The following is a 17,939-nucleotide window of genomic DNA, read 5'->3' on the forward strand; positions in this document are numbered from 1 at the left end:
AACGATCATCTGACCTTTTTTTTTTTTTTTTGACCGGACTACCGATTTTCCCCGCTTAACCGTCTCGTTTTGCCCGTGAGAAGAAGCGAGGACTCCGCTGTTATCTGGGATCTTTACGTGAATATTTTCCAGCTGTATTTTTTTTGGGACAAGTTACGAGCAGCATGCTGCTCTCTAAACTGGGCTCCTTGTCTTACATCTCGTCCAGCATGGATCTGCCGGCGAAGCTGCAGCAAGGTAACGACAGCATGCAGGTGTTAACGGCACACCGTGTTCCGTGACCCGGTAGATTCCGTAACACACGTTCTCTTTACCTAACCTCAACCGGTCCTCTCCGGTACGCATCACCATAACGTTAACTTTAAGTGGATATACCACAAAATAAAATCCATCGGTTTCTTATCAGGTCACCGAATCTGACCCATAATACGACGTAACACGTGTACCGGCCTTAACTGGCGAAAAATACATAAACAAACGGACATTTTGTAGACGTTATTATTAGCAAGCATTTCAAAAATGCAGCCGATGGATTTAAAGTCATCGTATCTTCTAATTGGAGAGGTTAAGACCAGCTTACGTGTTATATTCTTACAGAATACTTAAATAATTATTACAATACACACATTTTCATCCACTAATCGGTTAGTGGATCTGTGCTGATGTATGACCTTTTTAAATAAAACAGTCTGAGACCATTTTGAAAGCAAGGCGTTGTGCCAAAATGTGTAGTGTGTATCTCGTTATAACAACTAACAGTTATACCCCCTCTGTTAAGACAGCATGTTTATTTTTACATCAGCCATGTAGCTAACATCGTTGACATGGATGATATTGGAGATGCTGTTATAACCGTCCACCATTTTTAAACGCCTGACACGAGAACAGGGGTCGTCTGAGGACGTTTGGTTATTCTGTCGTGTGTATTCATTCAGTAATGCGTATTGTTTATTTTCTTTTGCGAATTGCGGCAGTATTTATTATAAACGTATAGTAAGAGCTAAGTGTTTAGCTAAAGCTGCGTAGACAACACGCAGGAGACGAAACACACCTGCATTTGTTTTGTGTTGTGGGTGGGGGGCGGGGGAGTTACAGATTTTGGCGCAACACCACAATGTCCTAACTGTCCAAATTACATAGTCCTGATTTATATTCTGTTTATTTTTTTCAGCCAAAGCGGAGAAGCAGCCGTTTGAGAAGCTGTACCGGCTGGGTTCGGTGCTCGGCAGCGGAGGATTTGGCACGGTCCACTCGGCTGTCCGCCTCGCCGACGGGGTGCCGGTAAGAGCGGGGCGCTGCTTTGTTATGGTCCCAGCACATGGTCGCAGCACGCAGCGTCAAGCTAACTGCAAGCAGCTGCATTTCCGACTCCTGCCTTCAAAATAAAAGCCGTCCTAAAGTCTTCATCATTGGAGTGACAGTTCTTGAAACTGGAAACGATAGGTGACATAACAATCTGTTCCGTTTTTTTTTGATCGTCTTAGCTCTCTCAACAGATGTGTTCAGATTTCCATTTTTCTGAATCCTATTTTCAGATTGGTACAGCTGCTGTAGCCAACCCTTGTGCTTTTATTTGGGAGGCAGTGTCTATTCCCTTTACTTCCTGTTTTACTCTTGTAAGCTGTTAAGCTTGACACAGCCCAGCCCTGCCTGGCATGTGGTCTTTGTTTTGACAAAGAAATGTGGTTTTGTAAGCTTTCTTTTTCTCTTTTATTAAAAATATAATCTTGGTATTTTGCTGTATACTCTTTAAGGGAACAATAAGTGGGTACATGTTTGATAATATTTTCATGAAATCACCAAAATGGGAAAATAATTTTAATTTATTAGTAAAGAAAAATAAAGCTTTGCGTACTGTTAACGGTCACAGATTTATTTTAATTTGGCTCGTTTTTTGTTTTGTTTTTTAATAATGCGTTTTTACATAGACATTTCATTGTGTGTGTATCTATCTAACACTGTATGGAGGCTGTGTGTTAATGGTGTTGTTTTTGTTGACATGCAGGTAGCGGTGAAGCATGTGTGCAGGGAAAGAGTGACTGAGTGGGGCTCTCTGGTGAGATTATACCTGCAGATTAACTGTTTTATATAAGAACTTCCTGTCCGATAGTTTACCATTAAGGTCAATACCTTTTTTTTTTTTTTTAAACAAGAAAAGCTATTTTGACAAAACACACTATTTAAGTTCACAAAGACATTAAGAATTACAAGTTGTATTCTGAGTACCTGAGCATGTAACATCTTCAAATGGAATAAGAGATTTTAACTTAAAGCAACACTTTTCCCACTTCAGTCCCCCTACAGGTTGGACGTGGAATTGTCCATTACATTACATGTCCAGTTCATTCGAACTACAGATCTGCTACCCGATCTGGCAAACTTGCATAATGTAATGGACAATTCTTCTTCCAACCTGTAGGGGAACGAGCGGGAAAAGTTCTGTAGTGTTGCTTTAAGTCCGCCCTGCAGCCCTTTGCTGCACGTCATTCCCCCTCTCTCGCCCCTTTCAAGTCTAATACAAATAAAGGCCTAAAAATTATCTTTAAAAAAAACAAAACACGAGTTATAACTGTAAATAAAAAAAATAACTATTGCATTATGTGCAACTAAAGTACTTTTGGTATCTGTCATTTCTACATGATTAAGTGTAATGTTTATAAGTTATGGGCGGTGAGATCAAGATATATATATTTCCCTCTCAGTGCGGCGCGGTGGTTCCTCTGGAGATCGTGCTGTTGAAGAAGGTGGGCGGGGTGTTTGGCGGCGTGGTGCGCCTGTTGGACTGGTGGGAGCTGGCGGACGGCTGGCTGATGGTGATGGAGCGCCCCGAGCTGGGGCAGGACCTGTTCGATTACATCACGGAGCGCGGCCCGCTGGAAGAGGCGGCGGCGCGCGGCTTCCTCCGTCAGGTGCTGGAGGCGGTGCGTCACTGCCACGCCTGCGGCGTCGTCCACCGAGACATCAAGGACGAGAACCTGCTGGTGGACCTGCGGACCGGACAGATCAAACTCATCGACTTCGGCTCGGGGGCGCTCCTCAAAGACACCGCCTACACCGAGTTTGATGGTGAGTCGGATTAGTGTGTGCTCTTCTACTTTTGTATACGTCTGTCTGTCCTAAGGTGAGGATGTAAGTGGGGACGTTTTGGAACACATGGCTTTTTTTATACATTATTTTTGTAAAGTAAGTGTTTGCTCAGGAAGTATTTCTCCAGAAACTCCAGCAGCCCTTGTTAACGACTCACTCTCCGACACACTGTACCCCTTTGTGATGCTGTTGTCATGACAACTGCAGCAGCCTCAGCCTCAATCAGACCATTGTCTACCTAACGCCACCTCCCTCCTCCCCTGCAGGTACGCGGGTGTACAGTCCTCCGGAGTGGATCCGGTTCCACCGGTACCACGGCCGCCCGGCCACCGTCTGGTCTCTCGGCGTGCTGCTGTACGACATGGTGTGTGGGGACATCCCCTTCGAACAGGACGAGGAGATCCTGAGAGGACGGCTCTACTTCAGACGCAAAATCTCCTCAGGTCGGTACGAGCGCGACGAGTCTGCTCCGCTTAGATCGCAAGATCCGGTCCTACATCGATGTCCAGGGAGGAAGCTCTGCCTGTAAAGTGACATCAGAGAGAGGCTCTTTTTATAGATTTTTTTTTTTTTTTTTTATTAACGTTTTAAAGTACTTAAATATACAATAAGTATAGTATTTTACGACCGTTTTGGTGAGCCCAGAGGGAAAATATGTCATTTTAAAAGTAGCCTACATTTATGGTAGCAAGCTAACGGTAGACTACAGAGAGAGTGTGATATTTTTACGTCCGTTTCAGAGCGACGGAGGGAAAATATTTCAGTCGACATTAAGTGGAACCGAAATTTGCGTTCTAATCCGGTCCGATTCCTACCGGTTGCGTAGGAACCGGTTACACAGTGGAACCAGGTTTCAGTACCCAACCCTACCAAGCTCCTTATCCTGCTTTATGAAGCATTTTTAGAAGTGTGCTTTTACTGGGTGTGTGTGGCCTGAATGGTACTTTTATCTGTTTTAATCTATCTTATACTTAATGGCATTATCTAAACCTATATTTTAAATAGTTAATATTGTTCTATTATACTTATTCTCTAGTGTTGCTCCTTTCTTAATAATGTAAAACTCATTGTTGGTCTGCCATGTTGTTATTGTCTGTTAAGCAATTGGTAACTTTGTTTTGAAAAGTACTGTATAAATAAAGTTATTATCCCTTTTTTGTATTTGTGTCACAGAGTGCCAGCAGCTGATTGGCTGGTGTCTGAGCCAGCAGCCGTCTGACCGGCCGACCCTGGAGCAGATTCTCCTCCACCCCTGGGTGACGGGCAGCGACGGGCAGCAGGCACACGGCGACGCCATCACGCTCCACGCCGTCACAGTGGACTCATCCTCCTCCTCGAGCCAGCAGGGCCTCTGATTGGTCAACGCGAGGCTCCCAGGAGGGGGCGTGACATAGACTTGATTGACATATGCCTCTTGTCAGCGTTTGGATGTCCTCGTGCGTGCAGCGTTGACGCTGCGAGGAACTGTTTTCTGGTGGCGGGGGCGAGTCGTCACAGTTCAGGGTTGGGTTGATTCTGTGCTGCTCCACAGCCCCCCCTCCCGTTCGCAGACAGTAGAGCCGCTCTTATAGAGCCTAAACGTCTGTCTGGTGTTCGTGTTTCAGAGTGCCTTGAGTTTGAAGTAGGGATGCACCGAATCCAGATATTTTTGGGGTTCGACTGAATCCCGAATCCACTGGTTAAGATTGTGCCGAAACGAATACTGAATCCTACTCCCATCCTCAGTCCATTAACACAGTAAACACAGTAATGAAGTAAACAAGGTCCACAGTTTTTAGCAGTGACTGTCCTTCCTTTGCCGTACCTGAAGTTGCTGCATTCTGGCTGCTGTCTGTAGATCCCTTCATGCACGACTCGTATTCTTTCGGATGTTTCATACCAGATGTTGTAACAGCGGTGATGTTGTGTATTGTTTAGGGTCCTCGCCACCACGAGACAAATCGGCCTTGCAGATTGAACATGTAGCTGGACTTGAATGGCCTTCTTTTGACTGAAAGTACTGCCAAACAACACTTTTTCTGCTCACCAGTTCCGTTTTCACTTTCTCCCAGCCTACTGCATTGAACGGTCCACCTACGTAAACGCCTTCCCGTAATCAACGGCGGCGTCATTACGTCGACCAGTGTAGTGCAAGCGTAGGGTTCGGTGGAAGAAATTCTAAAAAAGCCCAATATTCGGCCGAATCCGAAGCCTGGATTCGGTGCGTCCCTGGTTTGAAGGTTGCTGTGGGCAGAGCGTCGCCACGGTAACCAACTGCAGTTCAGGAGTCGGTCCGGAGGGTTCTTCAGACGTTCCTTTAGTTCAGATGATAAAGTTTCTAAACCAAAATAAACATGGTTAAATCAGACGAACCCAGCCAGGTTCTTTTCCAGTGAGACAACCTGGCCAGGAGGAGTTGGCAGGGAACAGGCTGTGGAACTAGTTGTGTTTTAGTACGTGTGATGTCAGCACTGACACGGGCGAAGGACCCTTACCTGCTGATGTGGTGGGACACTATTAACACTCATTTAACAACACACACACACACACACACACACGCACCTCTCTGTAGAGCCGGGAGTCTCCGTTCTGATACCAAAACTTGACTTTTTGATACGGAGTACAAATGTTTTCTTTGTTACATATAATATATCACATCCCTCAGTGTTTCCTTTTGCCTGAAAACAAATGGATGAGGACTTTCCGTGATTTTAAAATACAGGCTAAAACTAGCAAAATAAGAGAAACTCTCTCTCAGGTTCATCAAGACAGTTGGTTGTGTTATTGATTATTCTTTGTTTAAATGGGGCTTCTTATTTTAAATATTTTATTTTGACGTGTGTGAATAATATTTTTGTTCTGACATTTCCATACATTTTGTACATTTCCCGAGTGTTTTATTTATTTAGTAAACAGACATTCCTCATCATGGGATTATTTATTTAAGTTGTCCAACTTAAAAAAAAAAAATAATAATATTTTAGTAATTCATGTTTTTGTCATCCTGAAAACAAGAATGTTTTTGAGTTTTCTCAACGCAGGTTAAGACTGATAGTTCTGAGTGTCGTATACAATTCTCACAGGGAAAAAGTATTTTTTCATGGAAACTTTTCAAATAAAACCGGTTTGTATATAAACTGATCTTCCGTGTGATGTGTTCGCTCCTTTTAGACTCCGACACTCATCTCTACAAACCACATTACATTCAAAAATAACCTCAGATCTATTTTCTTCTCCAAACCTTCATTTCTATTGGTCCAGGGAGTCATTAATAGAGGAAAATGGACTCGTTTTTTACATTACATCTGAAACCACCTTGAACAACTTTGTTTTGTGACCATTAACGTAAAGGTCCAGTGTGTTTAGTTCATTATTAAAATCTGTGTTGCCCGTTCACAAACTTCTTTTTCATGAATATTTACCACCACCATCAATTCCAAGTATTCCTATTGGCTTGAAATGTTAGATTTGCATTCACATGAACTGGGGTAGAAGCATATTCAAGTGTCGATATTCAAAACACATGCCTTTGTCAATGTAAAAGACTTTTGGCTTGAAATCCCATTTCCCAAATTTTTTATTTATTTTTTTCCCCCACCTGCAGTATTTTCATTCAAAGTGCCCATATTTTGAAAAAAAACACTTTTTCTGGGATTTGGGGTGTTATTTTGTGTCTCTGGTGCTTCCACACCCTTACAAACTTTGAAAAAAACCATCCATGCTGTTTTGAGTGAGATACGGTTTCTGAATGTGTCCTGCCTTCAGTCTCCGGGAGAGCTGTTCAAAATCTGCACGGCTTTCTACGTCACTAGCCGAAATGAGGTGCTAGAATGAGGGCTAACCGTTAGCATGCTAGCTCGTTCTCAATGGCAAAACACTGCTACAACACACAAATTCACACTAATCTACAAAATAAATTGTATAGAACTACTTACATGTCCCTGTTCTGCAGGTATGCCACACAAAGTTGGAAGTGCGCCCTCATTTAGAAGAAGTCTCATGGCTAATCATGCCTTGTACAGGCCGAAGTTGCAGAAACAGCTAGCTAGCTCATGTAATCCTTACTTGGCTATTGCACATGGGTGACTGACAACAAAGATGTTACAGCAGTGAGAGGTCTCACTCTGTAGCTAAAACAGAGACCTGAACACAGGGTGAAAAGAGGAGCTGCAGCAATGTGCAGTACAACAAAAATATGGTGTTTTTTGAAAATTAAACCATGTAAACCTATTCTGGTACAACCTCTAAATACAATTAAGAACCTGAAAATTAGCATAATATGGCCACTTTAAAATAACCAAATTTCCCCTCAGTGACATTAAAACATATCCAATCCAATATTTATGTATATTTATATTTTTGTGATATTCCTTCAGGTTTTTACCGTGGGTTTTTACACACGTTGTTTCTGTAGAGAGCACTTCCATGTGTCTACGGCGACACCGTGTGGCCGCTACCAACAACTAGCAAAGATGGTTGGTATGTCAACGTCATTTTGAACAGGCGTTTCGGGGACAGCTACCTACCAGCAGGGGTCCTTCCATCGTCAACACCGGAACTGCACGTGAACAGTAAGTAAAATAGTTTCTTAATGCTTAATAAAGTATGTTAAAATGAGAAAATATACTATTGTTGTATATGTATAGTTTAGTTAAAGTGTGTATATATTTAACCCAGAGACATATACTGTGCTAACGTCAGACGATAAGCTCAAACAGCCATCAAATATGCAGTTTCTTGTGCACTCTAAGCCAAACCCCGTTTAAAAAGTGAATTAGATCAAGTTAACGGGTCTTCAGCACGATAACATTGTTTACTAATTCATGAACAAATACATTTTTAGATTAATCAAGAGGTGTTCCGTAATTCGGCTAATAAAGAATAAACCAAATGTCAAACCTTTTTAGTCAAATCTTGACATTCTTAGTCGGATCACACAGCACGGTTTAACGTTTAAACGACGGACTGATATTGATAGTGGACACAGGTGATGCTTTAAAGGTATTTGGTAATGTTGGAACTACTATTTGCATTCACCAATACACAAGAAATAATAATTTACAATACAATAATGGTAAAAAATAAAATAAAAAATAGTTTGTTGTTTATCACAACGTGTCATCACATCATTGCAGTGATTCCACTAAAACAAAACCAGTATGTATATTGTATTGTATGTGTATATAATATATGGTATATTGTGTGTCTGTCTGTGTATTTGTGTGTGTGTGTGTGTGTGTGTGTGTGTGTGTGTGTGTGTGTGTGTGTGTCTCTGTCTGTCTGTGTGTTTTTTCCAAACCGAGGGGTCAGAGGTCAGGATGGGTCGGTCCTCCAAAGACAAGCGGGACATTTACTACCGTCTGGCCAAAGAGGAGGGCTGGAGAGCGAGGAGCGCCTTCAAGTTGCTGCAGCTCGACCACGAGTTCAACCTGTTCACAGGTGAGACCCGCAGGACGCCTGATGGGCTCCAGACACCTAAATATCTCCACCTACATTACACCCTCCTGGAGAGAATATAAACTACAGATTGACCGATACCATTTTTTTGCTTCATGATACCGATTCCGATACCTGAACTTGTGTATCGGCCGATACGGAGTACTGATCCGATACCAGCGTGTCGTGTATTTTATTATGTTTTAACAGCAGTGTACTACTACCCCTGTATGGATGTGATACGATTTCTATCTTTGTTGTATGGGTTAAACGTTTTGTGAAACAAGAACAAACGCAAACAATAAACGCCACAGAACTTTCTTTTATTATCCAGTTTGAGAGTCAGTCATAACGGAAAAAGAACATGAATACAACTTTAAAGTAGATTTTCTTTGGGGCTAAATGCTGAAAGGTATCACATCGGTGGAGAACTCCAGGACTTTACGCATTTATGCCGTTTGTTCATTCAGAATGGAATGGATCGCAAATGTATCCGAATGAAGAAACGTTAAAAAAAAGCTCGACCCTATAGCTGCTCCCTCAGCCGGATAGTGTGGGTAACGGATCAAGGCAGCCTTTCCTGTCTCAATCACCTAATTAATACTGTCCTTCGCTGCAGTCTGCATGCTGACGCGGTGGCCGACAACAGTGCTGCAGATGGGGGAGACACGGTGTAGCCCAGTTTACCTCACACTCAAGTCAGTGCAGGACATCCACCCAGAGCTACGGGAGAAGCTGGAGAGGCAGAGCTTTCTCCCCACCCAATTAGGCTTATAAAGTAATGATTAAAAAAACACAAATGCTTGATCAAGGGCCCGGCCCGAGTATAGCGGCGGAAAATATCGGCCCGACCCGGCCTGTTGGTCACGTCTGGTCAAGTTCAGGCTCGGGCAGAGCATCTAAACTCTATTTGGTATCCCTCTTTGCGCCTGTCTCTGACTGTATTCTTCTTTAAATAAATGGCTGATTTGACATTTATTAATGTTTTTTTTTTTTCTGCCTTAGGTGTGAACCGAGCAGTTGATCTGTGTGCAGCTCCTGGCAGCTGGAGTCAGGTCCTCAGTCGGAAACTCAGGTTTGACTTTTTAAATAAACATACAGTCATGTAGAAAGAAATGAAATGGATTTGAACAAATACCAACAGCGAAATGATTGATTGTTTGGTTTTGTTTTTCCCACTCAGAGGGCAGGAGGAGAAGGGTGAGACGGGGGAGGAGGTGAAGATCGTGGCGGTGGACCTGCAGGCCATGGCTCCTCTGCCCGGAGTCACTCAGATCCAGGGAGACATCACCAAGGTGACGACACCATGAATCTGATGGTGTAACTCTAATCGCCCTTTTCCACTGCAGGAATTAACAAAACGTAACGTGGAACCATCGTTGCTGGCTCTTCTTTTATTCCACTTTGGCAGGGGGTCACGGGGCGGGGCTAGAAGGGGGGCATTGGGTGGGGCTAGAGGGAGGGGGGGCATGGGGGCGGGGGCTAGAAGGGGGGCATTGGGTGGCATATAGAACCACACAATCCAGTGCGTTCTAATGTGTGTCTAGCACTTTCACCTGTGTCTACTGTGTATGATACTTGTGTTATGTTTTTTCTCATGCCATCAACCTAGTTGTCCTGATCTGGAATAGTGGTTGTGTCATTTATACTTGTCTATGCCTATGTCTTTCTTGTTTTATGTGTATGTGTTGTATTGTTGTAGCTTATCTATTGTTTTTAAGCCATCAAGCTGCTAGGGACTGCAGATGAAAATTAGCCTGTATGGTTAAATCTGGCACATTTACACCTTGGACTCTGTACTCATGTTGATTAATGTGTGTTGTCCCTTTTTTTAAATAAAGAAATAAAAAAATAAATAAATAAATAACCATCCTGTTGCATCTGTAAGGAGCAGGACAACCAATCCTTTTAACAAGTCGTAAGCGTTTGTCCCGCCGTCGTCCGTCTAATGACGTAAATCTGACTCGTCCCGGTTTGTAAAACACAAGAAGAAGTGCGTCAGTGCTTGGCATGACCTGTGTCGTCTTCTTCTTCTTAGGTGTCGACAGCGCAGGAGATCATCCGTCACTTTGAGGGCCAGCCGGCCGACCTGGTGGTGTGTGACGGCGCTCCAGATGGTGAGATGCTCACTTCCTGTCTGTCCTCACCAGGGGCACGTTCAATCTCAAAACGCTGTGCACCGTTTTGCTACGGCTTCCTGGTTGAACGAAATGTTTCCTCGGAACGGCGTGCAACCGCTCTGAGTTGTTTTCTCTGGTTTGGTGGGCGTGTCTCTCGTTTATTGGCTGTGTCACAGGTGATACCCAATCAGCAGAGACGTGTCTGGAAACTCTGACGTGTCTGTCTGGTAATGAAAAGACAGAGCGCCTTGCGCACACAACAGGGTGTTCAACGCACCCCCGTTTCAGTTTAAAACAAACGTGTTGCTAGGTTTTGTCGAAGCTGAACGTGGCCCTGATCTTAAGTCTCTCCTGTCTCCCTTTTTGTATTCAGCTGTCTGGAGTTATTTCCTGTTCTGTTTCCATAGTGACCGGGCTCCATGACGTGGATGAGTACATCCAGGCTCAGCTCCTATTGGCCGTGAGTACAGTGGTGTGTTTTGTGGTCACCTGTCGGTCTGTGATGTCACACTGACAGCCGTTTGTCTCTCAGGCTCTGAACATCACAACTCACGTCCTGAAGCCTGGAGGGACGTTTGTGGCCAAGGTGAGTCCAACTTTTATTCATATGGTTTATTAAGAACACATTTTGTAATTAGGGCTTTTTTTTATCGCGATTAATCGCTGAATTGATGTACTGTATGTCCATTAATATGCACTGTGCCTATCTAAATAAACTATTAAATAAAAATAAAAAAAATCATTTTGAATGGGGCTAGCGCGTTTAGGCTGCGGCGGGGGTTGCCGCCGGGCGGGATGCGCAAAGAAACGCAGCGGGTTTGAGGCGGTGTGAGAGTCCCGTACGGTAAACAGGAAACATCACTGCCTCTATACGCTGCCACAAGAAAAGTTTAAAAAACACTATGAGGGTAAAAAAACGAAACACAAGCCCTGAACTGCCCGGGAGTTTGTGTAACAGCTGAATGTTTCCTGCAACAACAAAGCTCTCGCTCTGTCTCGCTCGTCTCTTTTTCTCTCTCTCTCCTGTGAAATAAAGCTGCCTTCAAGTGCGATCTGACGGAAAACGGTTGTTGTGAAACATAAAGTCTGCTTGTGCTTTGTTGGGTTGTTTTAAGAACACAGCAGGGACGTCACCAACAACGGGCCGTTTCATTGACACTACCCCCGCCGCAGCAAATTTCCGGATCCCCTTTTTGGGTCTGAATGCCCCCGTAACTCCCACGGTGAAAGTAGTTTAATGCAGTGGTGCATTGTGGGCGGAGGTAACGCTGTGTCACACTGTATTAACCCCTCATTGTCCCGTGTGTCTCAGATCTTCAGAGGCAAAGACGTGACTCTGCTGTACTCCCAGCTGAAGATCTTCTTCAGTGGTGTGACCTGCGCCAAGCCTCGCAGCAGCAGGAACTCCAGCATTGGTGAGCAAACCCCCCCCCCACCCAGAATGTTTGAACTCAAAGTAAAAGCAGATTTTACCACATTAATTTGCATCTGGATCTGTGGTGTTAGATAGAACTCTGTTGACAAAGTACTTACAGTATCTGTCTGTCTGTCCGTCCGTCTGTCCCTGTGCAGAGGCCTTCGTGGTGTGTCAGAATTACTCTCCTCCTGAAGGTTACGTCCCCAACATGTCCAACCCTCTGCTGGATCATTCCTACGGTAACTATGTGCTCTGGATATCTGATCTGGATCACGATGCCACTGGGAGATAGAAGCAGCGTCACTTCCCTTCACCATGTTTGGTGACAAGTCAGACGGCGCTGCTTAACTCATTTCTCTGTTTAAAAGCTGTTCTATTAATGCAAACAAGTGTGTCATGTTTTGAAAAAAATCCTTAAGACAAGCGTAAAAAATACATATTCTTTGATTTTTTTTTATACTTGATGTTTTAGTTACCTATTCGGTCTTTAAATTGGATGTCTAAGGAAAATGGAAATATGTCATTTAAAGTCACGATACCCAGCTCTAGTTGCAGCCTTTCGCGATGTGTATATTTGGCTTAGTTGATATCGCGATGCCAATTAAAAAAACGAATGTATTGTGCAGCCCTATTATCAATCACATTTCTTATTTCAAAAAGGTTACATACGGGTAGTCTCTGTTTCCGTAGATTAAATCTGAATTGGATCGGTCTTTAGTTCCCCTGCGTGCCCTGCTCCTGCTTCTCCTCAGTGTGTTCTGGTCTCTGTCCTCCAGATGTGGACTTCAACCAGTTAGAGGGTCCGAACCGCGTCATCGTTCCCTTCCTGGCGTGCGGTGACCTCAGCGCCTTCGACTCAGACAGGACCTACCCTCTGCAGGTGACCAGGCACAGGTTTATCTTCACAGAGTTAAACTGAGCAACACAAACAGGATTCTTACATTAAAACAAGACTAGTTGAATCATTTTTAGTCATTTAATAACTGTGCTCAATGCAGTATTACAATTGAGGTATTTTACTGGATTTTTAAGCAGATGATTAATAGATAAATGAATTTATTGTGATATAGAATGTTTTGTTAGGAGTTTTAAAGGGGAAGAAACTTCTCAAAATGTAACAAAAAACATGAAAGCCATCCTATCTTTAATGGATTATCTGCACAGTTTAAGTGTTTTTTTTAAGGTGTAAAAATCCCTTCTAATTATCAATTGCATGAAAACTTTTCTAATCCATTCATGTATCCGTTAATTAACCCCAAATGTTTCAGCTCCTTCTGTAAATGTCCTGTCATGTCTGAATGACAAAAAGCCATTACTTTAAAAGATGGATGAAGCCAGCAATGTTACGTGTTCCATGTCTGAAAAGGACTTAAAGAGAGAGTTTGGATTATTTTAAGTGTGGTTGTATGAGTTACTTACCCATAGTCAGTGTATTACTAGTCTCGCAATGCCAGACCTTCCTCCACAGCGCTGCGGAGGAGGGTCTGGCTAGTCCACACTGCATTCTGGGATGGGAGAAAAACGTGCTCTGGTTTATTGGCATTTCTTTAAACCAATCACAATCGACATGGGTGGTGCTAAGCGCCAGACGGAGTGAGCTGCTGCGAAATAGTCTCGGGAAGGAACTTGTTTTGGTGGAATGTGTACGTTCAAAAGTTGTTTTAGTCGTGCAACAGAAAACTCAGATTGGACAGATAGTCTAGCTAGCTGTCTGGATTTACCCTGCAGAGATCTGAGGAGCAGTTAACCATAGTCCTCACAAATCCACCGGAGTTTAAAGTGCTCATATTATGCTTTTATTTATATTATGCTTTTTGGATTTTTCCCTTCCCTTTTTATTGTGTTGTATATCTTTTTTTGTGCACGTTATAGGTTTACAAAGTGAAAAAGCCCAAAGTCCACCCCAAAGGGACTTACCATCTCCAACAGAAAACACTGTTCACAAACTGCTCCAAACAGCTCTATTGTAGTCCAGCCTTTACTTCCGTGTAGACCGTGTGTTACAAAGTGACGCACGTTCTGACTGGCTAGTAGTCCTTACCTAGGTACTGTCAGGGCACGCCCTCATACTCTGCTTCTGACTGGCTAGTAGTCCTTACCAAGCTACTGCACATGTGCGACTCCCAACAAAGATGGAACAGAAGTGAGATGTCTCACTCTGTAGCTAAAACAGAGAGCTCAACACACAGGGTGAAAAGAGGAGCTGCAGCAATGTGCAGTACAACAAAAATATGGTGTTTTTTGAAAATTAAACCATGTAAACCTATTCTGATATAACCTCTAAATACAATTATGAACCTGAAAATGAGCATAATATGAGCACTTTAAGATGCCAACACAAAGAAAGCAGAAGGTGACGGACATCCAGCCTAACAGAGGAACATCCAGCCTAACAGAGGAACATCCAGCCTAACAGAGGAACATCTAGCGGAATTTCCAGCGGCACCTGAACAATCCAGGAAATGAAATGCCGTCGATATAGACCAGTGCTTTACCTACAGTAGATGACAGTCGGCACACTCCCAGTTTGGAGAGGCAGGCAGGAGTTCTGACACGGAAGCTAAGCAATGTATTGCTGTGGACGGGGGCAGCAGCTAAATGCCGAAAGAAAGGCCCATCTAAAATAATTAGGGCTGTCAAACAATACATTTTTTTAATTGCCAAATTTCTATAGATAATCGCGATTAATCGCATGTTTTATCAAATGAATGAAATTCTATTATTTTGCATTTCAGAACTGTTTTTAAGTACATATTAACAATGGAAAGCCATTTTTACCAGGGTATCTTAATTGGGAAACAAATGAATGCAAAGAAAGTTACTTTATGAACTTGATTTGATCTTGGCTTTAAGATTTGTAATTGTTTATTATTTATTTACTGTAAACAAAAGAAAAATGTGTAAACATTCCATTCAGAATCTCATTGCCATCCATTTCGGCGTCTCGCGCTCGCCATCCACTCAAAACGTAACATTAGCCTACTACTCTTTGGCCTGCTCGCAAGCCCAAACAAGTGTGTGCGGCGTGCCTGTTGTTTTGTTTCCGGTCTAGCTAAATCCGGTGTGGTGTTGTAGTTTTTGTAACGTTACTAGTTGTTGCAACAGCATGTGAAAAAAACTACAAAGTTTGCTAGGCCAAAAAGAACGTTAATCTTGCGATAAAATAATTGACGCCGTTAAAATTGGTTTGCGTTAACGCCGTTAACGTGTTTAAGTGACAGCACTAAAAATAATTAATAAAAGTTTATTTGTGCGCTATATATTTAGAATCTTTTCACCGCTTTTCCCTGCTGTCAGACAGCCGTTTCTAATAGGGAACTTAAGCCGTTATATCCATCTATGCTTTCTTCAAAAGTCACCAGACTCCGAACTGACCCTTTAAAACCCTAAAGTCACACAACAACAAAAACAAACTAACCAATCAAGGCAGCAGTAGAGCAGCAACTTCCGTGTTCTGCGAGGTAAAATGATGTTTTTGTCAGAGGGAGACTGGTGGCTTTGAAGAGAGCATAGATAGCGGCTTTGGTTCTCTGTTGGAAACGGTTGTGTGACAGCAAGGTAAAGGGGCGAAAAACGTATAAATAGCGTACACTTAAACTGATAATGATTTGTTACCGGTAGCTAAAATACATGTATCTGCTGCCCCCGTCCACAGCAGGACATTGCTTAGCTTCCGTGTCTGTACTCCTGCCTGCTTCTCCAAACTGGGGGCGTGCCGACCGCCATCTACTGTAGGTAACACACTGACTATGGAGACGTAGCTCATACAACCCTACTTCAAAATATCTGAACTATCCCTTTAAGAATCCCTTGGATTTGTCGAATACTTCTAACTAATATGTGAGTTAAGGGGAAAGTAATGTATCCGTAATGTTTCTCAAATTAAAGGATCTCTAGCTACCAAACACCTTGATGGTGATTAAGGTGTTTGGTGTGTTTTTCAGGGGTAAATTATAGATAAATTAAAGGGTATTTTAAAATTTCTTGGTTCTACTTTTTATCATTTTTTCCTTTTCTTCAAACACAATCTCACCCGTTGACTGTTTTCCTTCTTCAGCTGGATGCTGGTAAACAGTACCAGTACACGCCCCCCACCCAGCCGCCCATACGCCCCCCCTACCAGCAGGCTTGCCACCTCCGCAAAAACAACCTGCTGTCCAAAGAGGACGCTCTGTCCAACCGTCCCAACCAGAGCCAAGACGACGAGACGGATCCACCGGCCGAGTCCACCTGATTCGTCTGACAGCTGCGGATTGGCGGGAAAAGAAACCGAGTTATCATTAAGGCAACACCAAATCACTTTTCCCCTTCGGTCCCCCTACAGGTTGGAAGCGGAATTGTCCATTGTAGTTTCTTATGTCTCTTCCGAACTACAGCTCTGCTACCCAATCTGGCAAACTTGCATAGTGCAGTTATAGCCGATAGAGAGCCGCAAAGTGAATGCAGAAGTGGCGTTCACCCTGTTAGGAGTTGATGAACCAATGAAACGATTTTGGAAACATTATTGTAAGGTACAAAAGAATCTTTGGTGTTGCTTTAAAAGGGACAGTCTGGCATTTTGGAAAAAGTCAATTATTTTCTGTCTGATAAGAAGATAGATACCAGTTTCATTTCTGAACAGTGCTAGGTCCAGAGCATGTTTAGCCTAGCTAGCTTAGCACAAAGACTGGAGGCAGGATGGAACTACATGTAGCCGTAGAATAGAAGTTTCCTCCTGCCTCCAGTCGTTGTGCTAAGGCTAGGCTAAACGTGCTCTGACCGATTGCTGTACTGGATGTTTTTCCAATCAAAGGATACGTTTTTACTGTTTTGTCTGATTTTATGTGAAGTCTTTTTTGACAGATCCTCCATTGAGGAATTGTAAACCTTTTTAAAAAATAAAGTAATTTCTTGGAGGCAAACCAATACTGTGGTTAACATGGATTTTATTTTAATTCAGTCAAATCTGAGTTATGTTTTTTGTCTATTTTACTACTGTAGATGTTTATGGTTGTGCTAGTTTTAAGTCCTTTATAAACTGTTGGGTAGTTTAATCTCCAGCAATACATCATATTCTATAAGACCATCATCTGTTTACTGTCCTGTGAGAACCACGTATCTCTACAAAGTTTTGAAACTTTTTATGGTGTCAGAAAAACAGCCCTGTTTTCAGCTTTGTGACGATGCATTTTCCAGCTGATCCAAGAGGCTTTTCAAAGACATTATTTTTTATCTATATTTTTTACATTTTAGGAGAATTTCTATTAAAGGTCCCATGACATGGTGCTCTTTGGATGCTTTTATATAGACCTTAGTGGTCCCCTAATACTGTATCTGAAGTCTCTTTTATATAGACCTTAGTGGTCCCCTAATACTGTATCTGAAGTCTCTTTTATATAGACCTTAGTGGTCCCCTAATACTGTATCTGAAGTCTCTTTTATATAGACCTTAGTGGTCCCCCTAATACTGTATCTGAAGTCTCTTTTATATAGACCTTAGTGGTCCCCTAATACTGTATCTGAAGTATCTTTTATATAGACCTTAGTGGTCCCCTAATACTGTATCTGAAGTCTCTTTTATATAGGCCTTAGTGGTCCCCTAATACTGTATCTGACGTCTCTTTTATATAGGCCTTAGTGGTCCCCTGATACTGTATCTGAAGTCTCTTTTATATAGGCCTTAGTGGTCCCCTGATACTGTATCTGAAGTCTCTTTTATATAGACCTTAGTGGTCCCCTAATACTGTATCTGAAGTCTCTTTTATATAGACCTTAGTGGTCCCCTAATACTGTATCTGAAGTATCTTTTATATAGACCTTAGTGGTCCCCTAATACTGTATCTGAAGTCTCTTTTATATAGACCTTAGTGGTCCCCTAATACTGTATCTGAAGTATCTTTTATATAGGCCTTAGTGGTCCC

At 42.7% G+C, this 17,939-nt stretch overlaps 2 protein-coding genes across 2 annotated transcripts; both read left to right on the forward strand.

The window, feature by feature from the left end:
• The first annotated feature begins 20 nt into the window (after positions 1-20).
• LOC144521836 (serine/threonine-protein kinase pim-3-like) lies at positions 21-6,201 on the forward strand. Its single transcript, XM_078256462.1, has 6 exons — positions 21-237; positions 1,172-1,281; positions 2,006-2,056; positions 2,703-3,066; positions 3,354-3,530; positions 4,261-6,201. Exons 1-6 carry the CDS (start codon positions 165-167, stop codon positions 4,440-4,442), a joined length of 957 nt encoding a protein of 318 aa, XP_078112588.1. The 5' UTR covers positions 21-164; the 3' UTR covers positions 4,443-6,201.
• A 1,372-nt stretch (positions 6,202-7,573) lies between these two features.
• On the forward strand, positions 7,574-16,944 carry ftsj1 (FtsJ RNA 2'-O-methyltransferase 1). The gene is made up of 11 exons (XM_078256463.1): positions 7,574-7,637; positions 8,370-8,505; positions 9,508-9,577; positions 9,686-9,797; positions 10,541-10,619; positions 11,030-11,082; positions 11,155-11,208; positions 11,935-12,037; positions 12,195-12,278; positions 12,816-12,919; positions 16,097-16,944. The coding sequence occupies exons 2-11, from the start codon at positions 8,385-8,387 to the stop codon at positions 16,271-16,273; spliced, it is 957 nt and encodes a 318-aa protein (XP_078112589.1). The 5' UTR covers positions 7,574-7,637; positions 8,370-8,384; the 3' UTR covers positions 16,274-16,944.
• Positions 16,945-17,939: the final 995 nt, after the last annotated feature.

Source organism: Sander vitreus, chromosome 8 (genome assembly GCF_031162955.1).
Source record: "Sander vitreus isolate 19-12246 chromosome 8, sanVit1, whole genome shotgun sequence".
In the NCBI taxonomy this organism is placed as follows: Eukaryota; Metazoa; Chordata; class Actinopteri; order Perciformes; family Percidae; genus Sander; species Sander vitreus.

Excerpts from the sequence above, each read along its gene's own strand:
- LOC144521836 (XM_078256462.1), top strand. The coding sequence starts at position 165 with ATGCTGCTCTCTAAACTGGGCTCCTTGTCTTACATCTCGTCCAGCATG. Across the intron at positions 1,282-2,005 it reads GCCTCGCCGACGGGGTGCCG|GTAGCGGTGAAGCATGTGTG; the intron begins GTAAGAGCGGGG and ends GTTGACATGCAG. Across the intron at positions 3,067-3,353 it reads CGCCTACACCGAGTTTGATG|GTACGCGGGTGTACAGTCCT; the intron begins GTGAGTCGGATT and ends CCTCCCCTGCAG.
- ftsj1 (XM_078256463.1), top strand. The coding sequence starts at position 8,385 with ATGGGTCGGTCCTCCAAAGACAAGCGGGACATTTACTACCGTCTGGCC. Across the intron at positions 9,578-9,685 it reads GTCCTCAGTCGGAAACTCAG|AGGGCAGGAGGAGAAGGGTG; the intron begins GTTTGACTTTTT and ends TTTCCCACTCAG. Across the intron at positions 11,083-11,154 it reads AGGCTCAGCTCCTATTGGCC|GCTCTGAACATCACAACTCA; the intron begins GTGAGTACAGTG and ends TTTGTCTCTCAG.